This window comes from Megalobrama amblycephala, linkage group LG4 (assembly GCF_018812025.1).
Source record: "Megalobrama amblycephala isolate DHTTF-2021 linkage group LG4, ASM1881202v1, whole genome shotgun sequence".
Lineage (NCBI taxonomy): Eukaryota > Metazoa > Chordata > Actinopteri > Cypriniformes > Xenocyprididae > Megalobrama > Megalobrama amblycephala.
In genome coordinates this window covers 43,571,881-43,588,730 of record NC_063047.1, presented here as the reverse complement: position 1 = coordinate 43,588,730, position 16,850 = coordinate 43,571,881, and the positions used below count along the sequence as shown (strand labels likewise).

Genomic DNA, 16,850 nt, shown 5'->3' with positions numbered 1-16,850 from the left:
AACTATCCAACAGCTACAGTAGCCACGCCCCTAACTGGCCACCTGCTACAGTAGCCACACCCCAAACTATCCACCTGATAAAGTAGCCCCGCCCCAAACTCTCAGCCTGCTACAGTAGCCACACCCCAAACTATCCAACAGCTACAGTAGCCACGCTCCTAACTGGCCACCTGCTACAGAAGCCACGCCCCAAACTCTCAGCCTGCTACAGTAGCCACACCCCAAACTATCCACCTGATAAAGTAGCCCCGCCCCAAACTCTCAGCCTGCTACAGTAGCCACACCCCAAACTATCCAACAGCTACAGTAGCCACGCCCCAAACTATCCACCTGCTACAGTAGCCACCCCAAACTCTCAGCCTGCTACAGTAGCCACACCCCAAACTATCCAACAGCTACAGTAGCCCCGCCCCAAACTCATCCTGCTACAGTAGCCCCGCCCCAAACTCTCAGCCTGCTACAGTAGCCACACCCCAAACTATCCAACAGCTACAGTAGCCACGCCCCAAACTATCCACCTGCTACAGTAGCCCCGCCCCAAACTCATCCTGCTACAGTAGCCACGCCCCAAACTCAGCCTGCTACAGTAGCCACACCCCAAACTATCCAACAGCTACAGTAGCCACGCCCCTAACTGGCCACCTGCTACAGAAGCCACGCCCCAAACTCTCAGCCTGCTACAGTAGCCACACCCCAAACTATCCACCTGATAAAGTAGCCCCGCCCCAAACTCTCAGCCTGCTACAGTAGCCACACCCCAAACTATCCAACAGCTACAGTAGCCACGCCCCAAACTATCCACCTGCTACAGTAGCCACACCCCAAACTCTCAGCCTGCTACAGTAGCCACACCCCAAACTATCCAACAGCTACAGTAGCCCCGCCCCAAACTCATCCTGCTACAGTAGCCCCGCCCCAAACTCTCAGCCTGCTACAGTAGCCACACCCCAAACTATCCAACAGCTACAGTAGCCCCGCCCCAAACTCATCCTGCTACTGTAGCCATGCCCCAAACTCTCAGACTTCTACAGTAGCCACACCCCAAACTTATCTTGCTACAGTAGCCACACCCCAAATTTAACTTCATGTATTCAGTTAAGCAGACAGTGAACGTGTTAGGCAGCAATTACAACTTGCGCTCTTAATGATTGCAATATAAGAATAATATTACAATATTAGGATGATATTTGATAGTTTTGCGTGTCGATACAAAGTTGCCATCATCTGAAATCTTTGCAATTGTCAGTATCGCTTGGAAACAGCCAATCAGAATCCACCATGCTTTAGAGAGCTCAAACATTTAAAGCGCCAGATGACAAAACTACAGCAAGCGCTTATAATAAACAGAGTGTTATCGTGCGTTGGTATGGATGCCAATGTAGTTATCTTTATAGTTATTGTTCTTGGTGTGAACAAATATTCTTACAAAACCTTATCCTTTATTCAGCAAATCATAAACAACTCATAAATCAGTTGAATAAAAAAAAAGGAAACCCTGAAGAACAATCAGGTCTTAAAACTTCCGGAATCCTGCAAATTACAGAAACAGGAGTGTCGGGCTTTTAAAAATGTTTGTTGTGGACAATGGGGGGCCTTGGGGTCAGAAAGGAACAACTGCCCTAGTATCACTGCCATGGGTTTTGCATTGGCAAACACCACTCACATTGTATTCAGAAAAAAGTACAGATCGATTTTCCAAGGCGTTTCCCGCGTTAGGCGACGAGTCATTTAAGTGGTATCTCAACTGATTAACGCTATTAACCAACTCTCCAAACACAGGTTTCCTCAGTCTTGAGCGACTAACCCGCAGCGGCTCTTTCTAATGGCTTTGTGGCATGATAATCACTCCTGTCCTGTGCGCTCCAGTGCTGGTGGCGTGGGCTATTTGTTATCGCAGGAGTTCCTCAGAGAGGTCATTAAATCTGCCGTTGAGCTGAGAAATAATGCAGTGAATCATATCACAACTTCCATCCAACAGCTTTTGCTAATCTGAGCGTATGGGCCTAAATACATATGGCTCTCACATATGGCTCCTCAATAATGACCAAAGCCGAGAGGAGATATTGTCAGAGTTTAACTGATGTGTGATTGAGATTTTACACTTGATGCTGAAGATAATCTCTGGCTGAGCTCATTGGCTGTGGCTTGCGTCCAAAACTCTGCCTCATTTTGTAGAATATCACAGAAGAGAAATGCGATGGCATGTATGTACAACATACGAGTGCTTGTATGAATGATTTGTGACTGTCAGTAGCTATGTTTACATGCACCCAAACAATCTGGTCATAATCGGATTGATGGCTTAATCATATTAAAAATCCTCCATGTAAACACCTCACGACTGACGCCGATCCAAATTTAATTTCTGTTGGATTGAAAGGGTGGTGTAGACCTGAAATAATCGGATCAATGGGAAATATATTAAGCACGTAAACATTTGAAAATGACGGATTCCTAAATACCTTGCGCATTAGTGCTGTGATGCAAATGTTTACATGCATTTTACGTCTTACGAACTGGTAAGTGGAAGAAAAGTTTTGCACAGAATGCATGTAATGCACATGAAAACGAATATTTGAAACAAACTGTAAGGTTTAGGGTTTGTATAAACATACTTTTCAGAAATTGAAATCAGATTGGATTCATAATATGAAAATTATTGCATGTGAACACCTAATGATATATTTCATACAGTATCTTCATCAGCAGTCTGAGCATTAGATGTGAAGAAAATGTGATTTGTGAAGCTCTTTTGAAGATAACAAATATAGCATTTATTTGGCTGTTATCAGCTAATATCCACCCAATCAATCAGGACATTAAATGACTTGGGTTTTGCCACTAAATTCATTTGAATCAAACTTGTTTCTACTACCGTGCATGAACTGAGATATTTGCATGGCTATCGTAGTACATTTTTGGTACTATTTTTAATGATCGCTCAGTAAAATACACAGATTTTCCCAGCCAACAAAAACAAGTTCCAAAAACATTCCCATTAAAATGTCCTGATAATTTACTCACCCCCATGCCATCCAAGATAGGTCTTTCTTTCTTTAGTTGAAAAGAAATGAAGGTTTTTGAGGAAGACATTCCAGGATTTTTCTCCATATAGTGGACTTCACTGGGGTTCAACAGGTTGAAGGTCCAAATGTCAGTTTCAGTGCAGCTTCAAAGAGCTCTACATGATCCCAGATGAGGAATAAGAATCTAATCTAGAGAAACCATCTGCCAATTTCTAAGAAAAATAACAAATTATATACATTTTAACCACAAATGCTCTTCTTGCACTGCTATCGATACTTCCACCTACGTCACGCGTGACCTTTCCAACGTGATTATGTAATGCGTGAAGTCCACTATATGGAGAAAAATCCTGGAATGTTTTCCTCAAAAACCTTCATTTCTTTTCGACTGAAGAAAGAAGGACATGAACATCTTGGATGACATTGGGGTGAGTAAATTATCAGGAAATTTGAATTCTGAAGTGAACTAATCCTTTAACGTTACTGGAAGAATGTTTGTTCATAACTGGAATGGGATGGTGTTTGAATATTTCAAAAGTATATACTTCAGCACAGTGGCAAGCACATAGTGTACACTCACAAGGACACAAACAGGAAGTCTGCGAGCCTCTCACAGTAAGAAGATATATTACCTTAAACTTTCTCTTGAACAGAATGCACCAGTGATTCTTGAGCTCTGGCAGTAGATGACTTTACCGTTGGAGTTTGTGAATTTGGACACAGTCCAGAGACGAGAGAGGGAAAGAATGCGCTCTGACCCTAATAGCCTGCAGAACAACCGCGGGAGAACGGAGGCGCAGTGAAGCTATGCAGCTGGAGATTGAAACGCGCTGATCGGCTTGAGGAGAATTGGAGCTAAGTAATAGGTCAATTTGAGGGCCCATGGAGCCTTTCACAGCGAAATCATTGGAACGCACGCTTGCGATTTGTGGAGTGGAAGGGAACAACGGCAGAATATCCAGAGCTTGCTTCTTTTTTTTTTTTTTCCCTAACATGTATATAATCCATTGTCATTGCTTCTTGTTTTTTGAAATGAAGTTTGAAAAATAACACAATACAAATATATTGCCAACCAACAAAGCACATGTATGCTGGTGGTGTCCATCCAAACTAGAGAACTAAAGTGAAGCCTATGGGTCAGTTATCAACAATATTTCAAAGAGCTTGAAATGAAAACAAAATCAAAATGGACAATTCTGGACAAACTGGTCTGAAAAAAGAAACTAGGAGGCATAGAGTATAATTCTACTAATATCAATAATTGGTGTGGCTTTATTTTGGCTTGTGCCAAAATGCATGTTCGCTTTGGCATTTTCAAAATGGCTTTCCATTCCAGTCTTTCCATTGTCATTGCTTCTTGTTTTCTGAAATGAAGTTTGAAAAATAACACAGAACTGTTATATTGCCAACCAACAGAGCACATGTATGCTGGTGGTGTCCATCCAAACTAGAGAATTTTGCTTGACAATATATTCAGATATTATATCAAAATTCTCAAAAGAAATAATGCAAGAATTTACAAAACCCTCAGTAGTTTAGTGAGGATATCAGATAATGCCATGGTATTTTGTTATATTTATCAATCAATCAATCAATCAATCAATCAATAAAAACAAAATCAAAATGGACAATTCTGGACAAACTGGTCTGAAAAAAGAAACTAGGAGGCATAGAGTGTAATTCTATTAATATTAATAATTGGTGTGGCTTCATTTTGGCTTGTGCCAAAATGCATGTTCGCTTTGGCATTTTCAAAATGGCAACTGTGTAGAAAACTAGTAAATTATGCATGTTGGTACATTTTCTCTGTTGAAGTTTTTGTTTACTGTGTCTATTACAATTTATGAGTCTATTTAGAGTCTTTACCTTTTTTCCCCTTTCATTCCATGTCTGAAAATGGCAATTTATGTATTTTTTTAGCCAATAATGTCAGTGCATCCCTACGAAGCAGTGTTAAATTCCATTTGTTCCCATTTAACCTACGTTTGGACGTTGTAATATCGTCTTTACTACTTCATATTCCTTTATGGCTATTTTCAGTTTTATAACTGTTTATAAAGCAATAACTGTTAAATAAGCATCACTTATTAATATTAGTAATCAGAATAAACAATTCTTCCATGAAGTAACACGGTTTAGTGGCAAAACTGTGCATATGTTCCTATGTTTGTTTATTCTTTCATCCAAAATGGAAATGCATTCCTAAGAAACAGTGTTAAGTTATTTTGTTCAGATTTAACCTCCCTTTTGGACATTTTAATACCATCTTTACTTTCCTTTATGGCTAAGAAATTTTGTCAGTTCAGAACTCAAGACTGTGTGTTATAAGTCTAGTCTGGTGTGTGCTCAGATCTCGGTTTGATCTCATCAGTATTCCAGTCTCTCGTTCTGTTCTCATCTTCATTCTTCACTCTCCCCATCTCTCTCTTCCTCCTTCTGTCGCTACTTCCTATTCCTCTGCTTCCTCGTCTCATTTTCTTCCCATCTACTCAAGCATCTGAACACGTGTGTGCAGCCGACACACCTTATATCCTCCTCCTGAGTGATTTCATGTGGAGTCTTAATACGCCTCATTATCTGCACTACTTTACCTTGAGATTTGTTGATGCAAAAGCAGACACAATGCAATTTGCATATATTTGTTCCCGTTCCCTTGAAGAGCAGTAATTACCAAGCTCTTAGAATGATTTCCAAAGGCGTAGCGCTTCGACTTCATTGAGGGAAGGGGGGCTATAACGAAACCCTCAGCTATAACTGAATTATCATCATGTTTTGCAGAGGTCTCCTTATACTTTTATTCTCAAGACAAACCTGCTGATCGCAGTTTGTGAAGTGCCTGAATGAGAGGGTGTCAATCCAGAATTGTTCTGGCACCCGCGGCGCAGCGAGGGTCGGCTTCACGCAGGTAGACTTAATTGTACGCGGTTGCCCGGAGCTCCCAGCCGCCTGGTGATATTTTTATTACAGTACCGACCCCAAAAGCCCTCGAAACCGCCAACATTTGTAGAACACAATCAGTTCTGCTCAATTCACAATTTGTCTTGGTGGAAATTTCCAGACGAGCAACGCTGAGGAGCAGCTGTAGACCAGAGGTGCCCAAACTTTGCAATCCTATACAGCCCATTCAAGACATCAGCAAATGAAGTGTTATTTGAAACTGTTTGTTTATTCAAAAAACCCACATTGCATGTACAACTATGTATCCACACAAATCATCAGAAAAGAGACAGCAAAATCAATTGTTTGCACATTTCGACTGAGGCCAGTTTCACATAGGAATCTACACTGGAAACTACTAGAATCTAGATGATCGCTTTCATTATAATCAATAAAACTGTCTATGCTACACCATTACTATACACACAACATTGTTGATTAAAGTTGGTGTTGGATCTAGTTTTGTTGCATTTTGAAACATGTACTGCATGCTTTCAGTTTCAATGTGTGTGTGCAAGGAATAATTTACTTCAAGCTGTTGAATTATTAGAAAAATTATGCATATTAGAAAAAAAAAAACATTTTTGATTCGATTTGCTTCATGATTGCATTACGACCTGAGGTTTGCATTATTTTTCTAATAGCCTAATTCAATGGCCTGGAGTCAATTATTCCCCTTATACTACAGTTGCCACACCTCAAGACATTAAGCATGTTTACATGCACAACAATACGCTGATAACTCACAAAAATCAGTTTATTGAAATAACCCATTGTCCCGGTTTATATGCACGCGCCAACATAAGTAAACCATAGTTTACATGCCGTGTGACGGGGCAAAAATCTAGCTGTATCAATTGGTTTATGCTTAAACTTTACTCCGATAAAGGAAAACGGGTTAACGTCTTTACATGACCCACGTGTTATCAGCTTATTAAGCATAATCTGGAACGTGCATGGAAATGCGGTCACTGTTCAGATGTTTTGTTTCAAGACATTTGTCAGGTTTTTGTTCTTAAAGGTGTCATGAACTGTGTTGTTTTATTGTTTTATAATGTTTCCTGGGGTGCACTTATAATGTTAGTATGCTTTTTATATCAAAAATTGTCATAATTTAGAAATAAAAGGATAAAAAAGAAATATAAATAAAATATCCACTGCTGTGATTGGCTTAAACTTTTAGCACATTTTTACTATTACAGCTCTCAAGGTTAACTAATCATGAAAAGTGTTGATTATAGCAGTACAATTAGATCGTGGCATGAAAGGTTGCAGTGATGAACATTGTAGTCGATCACAGACATGTTGTTGAGCTCATGAAAGCAGTGATCTCGTCATTGAAACTCAATTTCTGCACACTAATGAATGCTTTCGTCATAACTAACAGTGCAAACATGATGTAACTAAGAGATTTGTTGAATAAAACTGGAGTTTTGGCTCGAGTCCAGAACTCAGTCACTGATAAACTCACTCTGTTTGATTGACAGCTCCAGCGATTGTAAAGGGAGCGTTCTTTGGTCGTTTTCTATATATAATTTAATCACAGTTTAAATAACAGAATATTTTCATCCTACTAAGAGAAACTAGGTGAAGTTGAGCGTTTAGTCACTGGTTTGATTTACTGACACACAGACAAAGATCATCTGACTGTACATGAATCATTAATATCAGATCAGGCATTAGAATGAACACAGTTACTGACATGTTGTTGCATTACTGTCGAGTCCATATCGTAAAAGTCTGTTTGCAAAGCCTGCGCTGAAATGCAAACGATTTACCAAAGAATTCACAGTGAAATGTACCGAATACAAATAAATAAAGCTCAACTGAGACATTCACATTGGATTTTGGAGAGAGAGCAGGAGAAACAGAGCGTGCTTTCCATAGATAATGAAACGTAATTTTGTGGGGAAAACATGGCAATAGTTTGTACTTTTTATCATATTGTTTGTTGTATTTATTTGCTTGGTCAATGTCTTTGTGGGTTTGGTCTTTTTGCTGTTGACGGCTGTAAGGACCTTTGAAATAACTGAAGTAATTCTGTGTCCCAGACTTGGAAAAAAACGCGCCATGGACTTGGAATACCAATTAATATGTTGCTATTTTCAGGGTTTCTGGATTTGAAAAGTGCAAGAACACAAGCAGATAAGCCCATGTAACTGTGTTAATTGACTTTTTTATTTACAAATGCTGGAAAGGTGGATCAATATCTTTACAGGTTTAGTCTATTAAGCATTTTCGCACCCTCCTTATCACACAACCTGTAAGGTCAGTGAAGTCGCCCAGGTTTCAGGCTATGGTTGTTATTGGATTGTGATGTGGACTTGATGTACCAGCGCTATTGTTCAGAGTACTTTCTGTCTGTTCTGCAGCAAACTGTAGAAACAATCAGTATCACAAAGGATTTTACATTATTCTCAATGAGTCATTTCTGACATTTGGAGAACACTTTCACATCCGTTTGCTTGCTGGATGTCAAAGCAGTTGAGTTGCACCCAAAAGCAATGATAGCATTGATTCTACACCAGAACTGCAGAAGTAAACATCTATTGATGATGTAGAATTTGTTCCTTGGCTTGTGCACAATAATTTATCATAGAATAATTCATTTATGTTTTCAGCTCTTCTCAGAATAAATTACCTTCTGAAAGCAGCTCATTCTTCGCATCACTTGCAAATCAAATGTCGTTCTGTGCAAGTAAAGTTTTGGTGGCAAATCCAGAGGGACAAGATGCAAAATCCTCTAAGTCTGTCTGACATGTTTTCTTTTAACTGAGCAATTTTTACAAGGCTCCTATGTTTCCTATGTTTAGGCTCAGTAATTTCACTTGAATGGGAATGAAAAGGTCATTGGAATGCCTTATTTTCAAAAATGTCACTTTAGTCAATTCATTGGTATTTAACAAATTTGATTGTCTTTCTCTGCAAAACCAGCTAAATCGATGTGTGCTTTTTTTCGCAAAAACCTCCAAGTCCACCTCTTTGTATAACAAGTACATAGGAAAGCGCTATATAAATGCCTTATTCATTCATTGATTCAACAAGACATAGTAAAACGTCCATTTTTGTCAGTTTTACAGCAGCAAAAGGAACACTGTTGTGTTTACTTGCTACTCTTGAAATTCTGTCATTACCACTGTAACAATGGACAAAGCATGATCAAAACTTGCAGCTCGTCAATTGAAAGTGGCTCATATGCACACCGTCACTCATCTTGAAATCATATGATTTGATTTGCATTTTCCTATTGGTTTGTCTGTGGACTTTTGCTGACAAAATGAAGTGGCGTTTAGTGGTTTCTGCATTAACCCTCAGGGGTCTGAGGATTTTTGGGGCCCTGGAGAAGTTTTGACATGCCCTGGCATTTGTGCTTTTTCAGTTGTTCATAAACATATAAATGACAAAAGTGTCATTACACTGTATTCAGCACAAACTAGGCTACAATAATATGTGAGGAACATGTATGTACATGTTTGTGTTTTTGAAGGAATAACATTTATGCATGGTTATTGAAAAAAACAAAACAAACACTTAAGTCACTGAAATAAAGCCAAAAAATATATATTAAATCTGTGTTCACAAGACGTATGTGTATTGGAGGTTGTAGACTAGAGTTTTTGCTTCAAAATGAGTTAAAAATTATGCTGCCTGATTGTTCATATAAAACAATAGAGAGATTTAAATTTTCTAAAACATCTTTTGTCAAGAAACCCAGTATGCGTGGAGGCATGAATCATCATGAATAATGCTGTGATTCACACCTGAGAAGACAAAAGAATTGCATAATGAGGTGTAATGACCTGCATAAATAATGAGGCCTTTCAGACAGCTCACCATGGTGTAAATCAAACATACAGAAAAAACAGCAATACTGTGAAATATTATTACAATTTAAAATAATGGTATTCTATTATATTCTTTAAAATATAAGTGTTCTCTGTTTTGCAAAGTGTCTGAACAATTATGTTACCTCTGTGGCATTTCATATAGGCTTTTAGCTTAAAAGCATGCACATTTGGAGAAATATTGATGGATTCTCATATGTTTATGTCAATTTTCTATACAGAGGAGTAATATTTATTCAGGATTTATTGTCATTACTATGAGCGCTGGATACTGTGTTTTCAATTCATACTTGCAGCCGGAGGGTGCTCTGTACACCTTTAGTCCACAAATGCCTGCTAAAGAAGAATAGGCAATCCAGGAACTAACCGAACTAACAGAGGCCAGAGATCGCTAACTATGGCTATTCAAAACACTTTTCAAGACAATAAATACACGATTGAGACAATGTATGCATGTATTGACTCAGAATTTGCATCTGAATAGCGCTGGCTCCGTGGGCGTGGCCGCATTAGCGGATAATGAGCTGAATCACAGACTTCTGACATGGCTCTCTTTTCATACAGATTACATAAACAGAGAATTTTTGTTTTCGATTTGACTCACACGATTTAAAACCTGACATTTCAACGTATTTTAGACATAAGTCTAAATGGATTTAAAGTGAAAGTATTTGATGAACGTATACTATGTGCGGAGAGAATTCGCTCAATATCATTATCTCATTTTTGACAGAGGTGGCATTTAGTGGCTTTTTGCATCTGAACTCTTCAAATACTCCAATAACAGTTAAATTAACACCTGTTCCTCTTGAGTTGTTACAGTGTAAACAGCTGCCAGTAGTTCTTATTATGGTACTCACACTGATGTTATTAATGTTTAGTTCAGACCTAATGTGAACAGAGACCTGTACAGGTGAAATCCAACTCTGGTTCGGCCCAAACAATCAATCTGGGTTTGAAAATACTGGAGGCAGCATCTCTCAATTAAAAGAGGAAACAATATAAAGTCAGTGGATTGCTGTTCTGCATTTCAAGAGTGTTATTTAGTATGAAGCACAGGAACTATTCACTGTTTATACACTTTCTTCCAGTCTAGTCTGTCTATCTCTATCTCTCTCTCTCTCTCCCTCCAACGATTCTGCATTGATTCTGAGAATTTCAGAATATGAGCTTCAAGCAGAATCAGTGAAGGAGATTAAACTCTGAATAATATCAGTGAATCAGGTCATTAAATGATGGCTCTCATCATCATCACTTAACCATCAGTACCTGATCATGCATTCTCTTGACATTTGTGCCATAACAAATGTGTTTTATAAACATTCAGTTACAGCAGTAAGTGAACAACTGATGCAATAAAGTCAAGAGCACAATTATAGCCAACACTGACCTCAAAGATGGTAACTTCAAATGAATCTCAAAAAATCATCTACATCGAAACCTCTGGTAATTCTCAATAAGAACTTCTGTAGATGTATGACAGAAATAAAGTCAGTCTAGTTATGAACCAGTGAAGCTGGTAATGTTTTGTAGAGTTTGTAGAGATTAAATATCTTTTATCTTCTGTTGATTTCATCGAAGGCTGTCACTGAAGTCAGTTGTAGTTCTTGTGTTTCTCTTTCCTTCAGTGATTCTGCTTGTTAACAGCAGGTGTTCATCATTAATGTTCAATCATCACTTAATTATCTCACAGCCGTGTGTTGATCTGAAAATGTGCATGACTGTGATTTGTAACCCTGAGTCACACTTATTTATGTGATATTGCTTAAATATATAATTCATAAAGTTCCTTCATTTCTATCTTCCATTTAAGAATCTAAAACACCACATTAACAGTCACTACTCAACAATCTATCAAGCAAAAGCTAATGTCAGAACGATCATCTGCTGCTCATTTACATCTAAACTGTCCAGTGGAGTTGCAGAAGTTCAGCAGTGACTGTTGCTGCTGTGGCACTTTTACCATGTTAACACGCTCAAGATTTTAGACTTAGGACAGGTGCTGAATGGACATTTCCAAGGTCCAACTCCCAACTCAGCATTTATGAAAATAGATGCTTCTTTAAAGTAGTATCAGCTGTTGAGCCTCGACTGAAATGAAACATATTTCTTAGGATTATTAGCAAAGCACTCAGCGAATGCATTTCATGTCTCAAGGATTTTCAATTTTCACTTCATTACAGGAACTAGATGCATGTGATTCGCTGCCAAATGACATGCTAATCGAACCAATTGTGAGATTAGTGAGAACGAAATCTGGCCAATGGCGAATCACAACTGATGCTTATCGTTTCATCATGACAACCCCTGGCAGTTGTGTTGATTAGAAGCCTTGATTTGGATTCAATATCAAAATGTTTTTGCTTTTGTTTTTCCCTCTATCACGCTGGACAGTCGTGATTGCTGCATGATTGTTGGTTGTTGAAGTTTTGCAATTGCCAATGCATTTGAAATTGTGTTTTGCAAAAAGTGCCAGGCAAAATTCAATTCTGATGTCGCAAAATAAACTTTTTGTCATCCTGGCATATTATGCTGCTCATTGTGACAAATCTGAATTACATTAAAGGAATTGTTTGTATTTTTTGGCTAACATTTACAATAAGGTTTCATTTGTGAACATTAGTTAATGCATTAGCCAACACTGAGCAATACATTTCCAACAGCATTTATTAATCTTTGTCAGTGTTAGTTAATAAAAATGTAATAAAGCCTTTATATCTAATGCATTATAAACATTTAATGTCTTTATAATGTTTAATGCATTGATTATTCCTAGTAATGCACCTTATCTCATGAAAATTATGACATTTAATGACAATTATAATACATTATAATACTCATTTATCCATTGTTACACCTTTAGAAAGTCATTAAAACGCATGACAAACAACCAGATGTAACAAGGAATCTGTAAATATTATAATGCATTTTAACTTTGTTTACAATAATTTATGAAAATATATAATGCATTATAATGTACATTATGAATACCTTATATAATGCTTTATACATAAAGGCTGTGCTACCGATTTCTATACAGAGTCTATTTAGGTGATCATGCACATCTTAGCACAAACATCAGTGGCATTAAAGAATATTGTATAATAATAATTATATATTTGTGATATGTTAATGAATTGTTTTGTCAATGTTCCGTCCAATAATGATCCTAATGAAAAGTGCTGGAGCAGCCTCTGTTGCTATGGTAACTTCTTCAGAGAAAGCAATTTCTGTATGCGAGTGTGTGTTTACCGACAGGACAGAAATACATGCTATGACTGCTTTTTAATCTAACATTTGTGGTTATTATTGTAACTTTTTTAATATATGTGCATATGCAAGAATATATAAGCTGCCACCTGCTTAACAGTCTAAATCAGCTCTCGCTGTCTCCACTGAAGCGCCGAGGCTGTTTTTTGCCTAGGCCCTCATGTTTTGCTCTGTTCTGCAGGGAGTTTGCACGCTGGAAGGTGAGGAACACAGCCATCGAGAGGCGGGATCTGATCCGGAATCCTCTGCCCTTGATGCCGGAGTTCCAGCGCAGCATGCGGATGCTCGGACGACGGCCGTCCACGCAACAGTTCATCGACACCATCATCAAGAAATATGGAACGCACATCTTGATCTCGGCCACACTGGGAGGTGAGCGCTCTGACCAAAATGAGGGATGCTCTGATTGATCGTTATTGGCCGATAATCACATTCTACACTCTAAAAAGTAATTCAGGGGACCTTGTTACCACAACTTAAATAAACACATGAATGCAAGTTAAAAATTGTAATTCATTGTTTTAATTAAACCTTTCAAGTTGCAAACATTATTTTGCAGAGTTCTGTTTACATAATACACTCTAAAAGACGTTGGGTTAAAAACAACCCATGTTGGGTTAAAAATGGACTAACCCAGTGAATGGGTTAAATGTTTGATCAACCTGCTGGGTAGTTGTATTGTATTGCTTGCTTAAAATGAACCCAAAATATGTTGGAAATTAACATTTATTAATATGTTTAATAAATTAACATTTATTAATAATTGTAATGAATTATAATTAAACAAACATTTATTAAATTGCTTATTAATAAATGTTCACTTTTTGGTTATTATTGTTGCCTCTAGTAATTATGTGTCTGATTTTTAATTTCAAACCTATTTTGGGTTCATTTTAAGCCAGACATATAGTCATTTTTGAACAATAGTTGAGTTAAATAAAACTACCCAGCAGGTTGGGTCAAACATTTAACCCAACCACTGGGTTAAAACAACCCAAACGCTGGGTTTTTCCAGTTTTAACCCAACTTGCATTGGGTTGAAATGTTGCGTAGTGTAATGTTGATCATTACATCAACTTAATACTTTCTGTAATTTAAACTCAAATTAATTGGCTTTATAAAAAATAAAAATAAAAATAAATTAAGTTGTAGTAACATCATGAAATTGTCTTCGAAAATGAAGGCAGTGGATTTCTAGGTCCCAGCATGTGGGACTAGATAAGGAGAATAAATGTTGAAATTAAGTGTTAATTTATTTGTTTTTAGTGAAGCAAAAGACCTGTTAGTGTTTAATGCTGTTATGTTTGACATTTAAAATAGTTTCTGTAATGTTGAAGTTTGTGCTGAAGAGAAGGTAAACACTTCATTGACTCTATAAGCAATGAATGAGCTAATGCCAGTGACAAGTAATATCTTACTTGTTCATTAAATATACATGTTACACTAGCATGTGCTATGATAGCTGTTGATATGAACTGAAATAGATCATATTAATTGGTTCCAGGGCTAGTTGGAGCAACTTACTTGGAGCCAACACATTATTTTTTAGAGTGCATGACTCGATCGGTAGTCACTAAATTTGGCTGATCTCATGAACCAATCACAATTTGATGACATAAAACCGTAAACAGTTTCCGTCATATATACTTTCAGTCAATTTGCACAAAAATACACAGTCTTTTACTTTAAAGTCGCCATGAAACAGAAGTTGAGCTAGTCTTTTCTTCCCTATCGTGTCGTATATCTGAGTGAAACGCTTCTGGAACAAGAACAAATGTAAATTTTGTCCGTGGGGAATTGATTGGATGGTTGTGGTTTGCTATTGGTGGATCTCATGTGAGTGACAGGTTGCCCCGCCCTCATCACCAGAGAAGAGAAGAGATGTCGCTGAGAGAGAGGGGAAAATAAGAACTGTCCATTTTGATTTCATGGTGACTTTGAGAGTTACTAGTCCTAACAATAAGCTTCCTAAGTATACGCTTGTTTGTGCGGTTGGTGAGATTCACTGCTGATTTGCAGAACAGATCATTCTGTTAATGGAATCTGTCTGTAATGCCAATTCATAATCACATTTCTCATGTTTGTGTGGAGCTGAAGTAAGCCTGATACCCTTTTTGTCCTTTAAGGGGTCAGTTTCATATAGATTCGCAGCTGTCGAGTGTAATTGCTCTGATATGCTGTCGTTTGGCTTTCATGGAGAGTTTGTATTCAGAGGTTGAAATATTATATCAGTTCTGGCTTAGTGGTTAAACTTGATGCTCTAATTATGGCATAGAGAAATCTGATAGGAAGAAGGAATATGATGCTGGATCGTAAGAACAGAATAAACCCAAATGCAGCTCATCCTTTCATTGTCATTTTCTTTGTCTCTTGCAGTGTTATTTTAGTATCATTGATATACTATTATGGTTTTAGATGATATTTTGAATTGGATTTTAAATGTGCATTTGGTGTTTTTTATTATTATCATTATTATGTTTTGCCTATTAGTATTATTATTATTTTTTTTTCATCATTTTTAATAGTTTATTTTAGTTTTATGAGTTTTAGTTTATTCAGCTTTAGTTACCTTGAAAAAAATAAGTAATTTATTTTATTTTAGTTAACATTTATTTTGTTTCAAGTAACAAAATAGTTTTTTTATGGTTTTAGTTTTAGTTATGGATAACAATAATAACAAAACACATTCTACATTTTGCTTTAATTGTTTTTTATTAAAATGTCGTGCTTTCACTATGTATTTTCTTTCTAAAACCTTTTATGCATTTTCTAAGAAAATGCAGAATTTATTTTTATTCAATTCTATTATGCGGTGACATTTCCCCTTTAAAAAAATATGTATTTATGATGTCATATTTAAGTGACTAACATAACATTTTTGATCACATGGTTCAAACTGATCTTTATCAGTATTTTATTATTTGAACACTTTTACTGGCCACATTAAACTCAAATCATTATCACAGTTAGATTACTTTTAATAAATAAATAAGTAATGTGTTGTGATACGGTGATGTTTGCTAGATGAATCCCTTTTTGCACTGACCTTCAACCCCATATCACTCTGTGTTTATGGAGGTCTTTTGGGCTCGAGGTGGATTTTTATGTGCTGTTTTTCAGAGAACGACACGTACAGCTTCATTCATGATTTTTCTGTTTCCCATCAGGATCATCATGTCGGTTTGTGTCAGTAGATCATGCTAGCTCTAGGGGCCATAAGACACAATGACAGGTCCGAGGTCAGTGCTCTCGGTGTCAGTGCGCTTTAGAGTCTGTCATTATGTTGGCAGATAAACATGAGCGGAGAGCGGAGACACTTAAAACACTCACAAATACAGCACACTGCTGAGAGGATGATGCTGTTCTGAACTCATGTGTGTGTGTGTGTGTCAGGTGTCTGTGTTATAATAATAATAATAATAAATTACAAACCCGATTCCAAAAAAGTTGGGACACTCTACAAATTGTGAATAAAAAAAGAATGCAATAATTTACAAATCTCATAAACGTATATTTTATTCCCAATAGAATATAGATAACATATCAAATGTTGAAAGTGAGACATTTTGAAATGTCATGCCAAATATTGGCTCATTTTGGATTTCATGAGATCTACACATTCCAAAAAAGTTGGGACAGGTAGCAATAAGAGGCTGGAAAAGTTAAATGTACATATAAGGAACAGCTGGAGGACCAATTTGCAACTTATTAGGTCAATTGGCAACATGATTGGGTATAAAAAGAGCCTCTCAGAGTGGCAGTGTCTCTCAGA

At 37.3% G+C, this 16,850-nt stretch overlaps 1 protein-coding gene across 1 annotated transcript in view; it reads left to right on the top strand.

The window, feature by feature from the left end:
• Nucleotides 1–16,850, top strand: part of brinp1 (bone morphogenetic protein/retinoic acid inducible neural-specific 1) — a 184,404-nt gene that overhangs the window by 89,382 nt on the left and 78,172 nt on the right. The window contains exon 3 of the mRNA XM_048189497.1: nucleotides 13,260–13,450. Within this exon, the coding sequence (XP_048045454.1) occupies nucleotides 13,260–13,450 (191 nt within the window). The remainder of the gene's footprint in view (nucleotides 1–13,259; nucleotides 13,451–16,850) is intronic.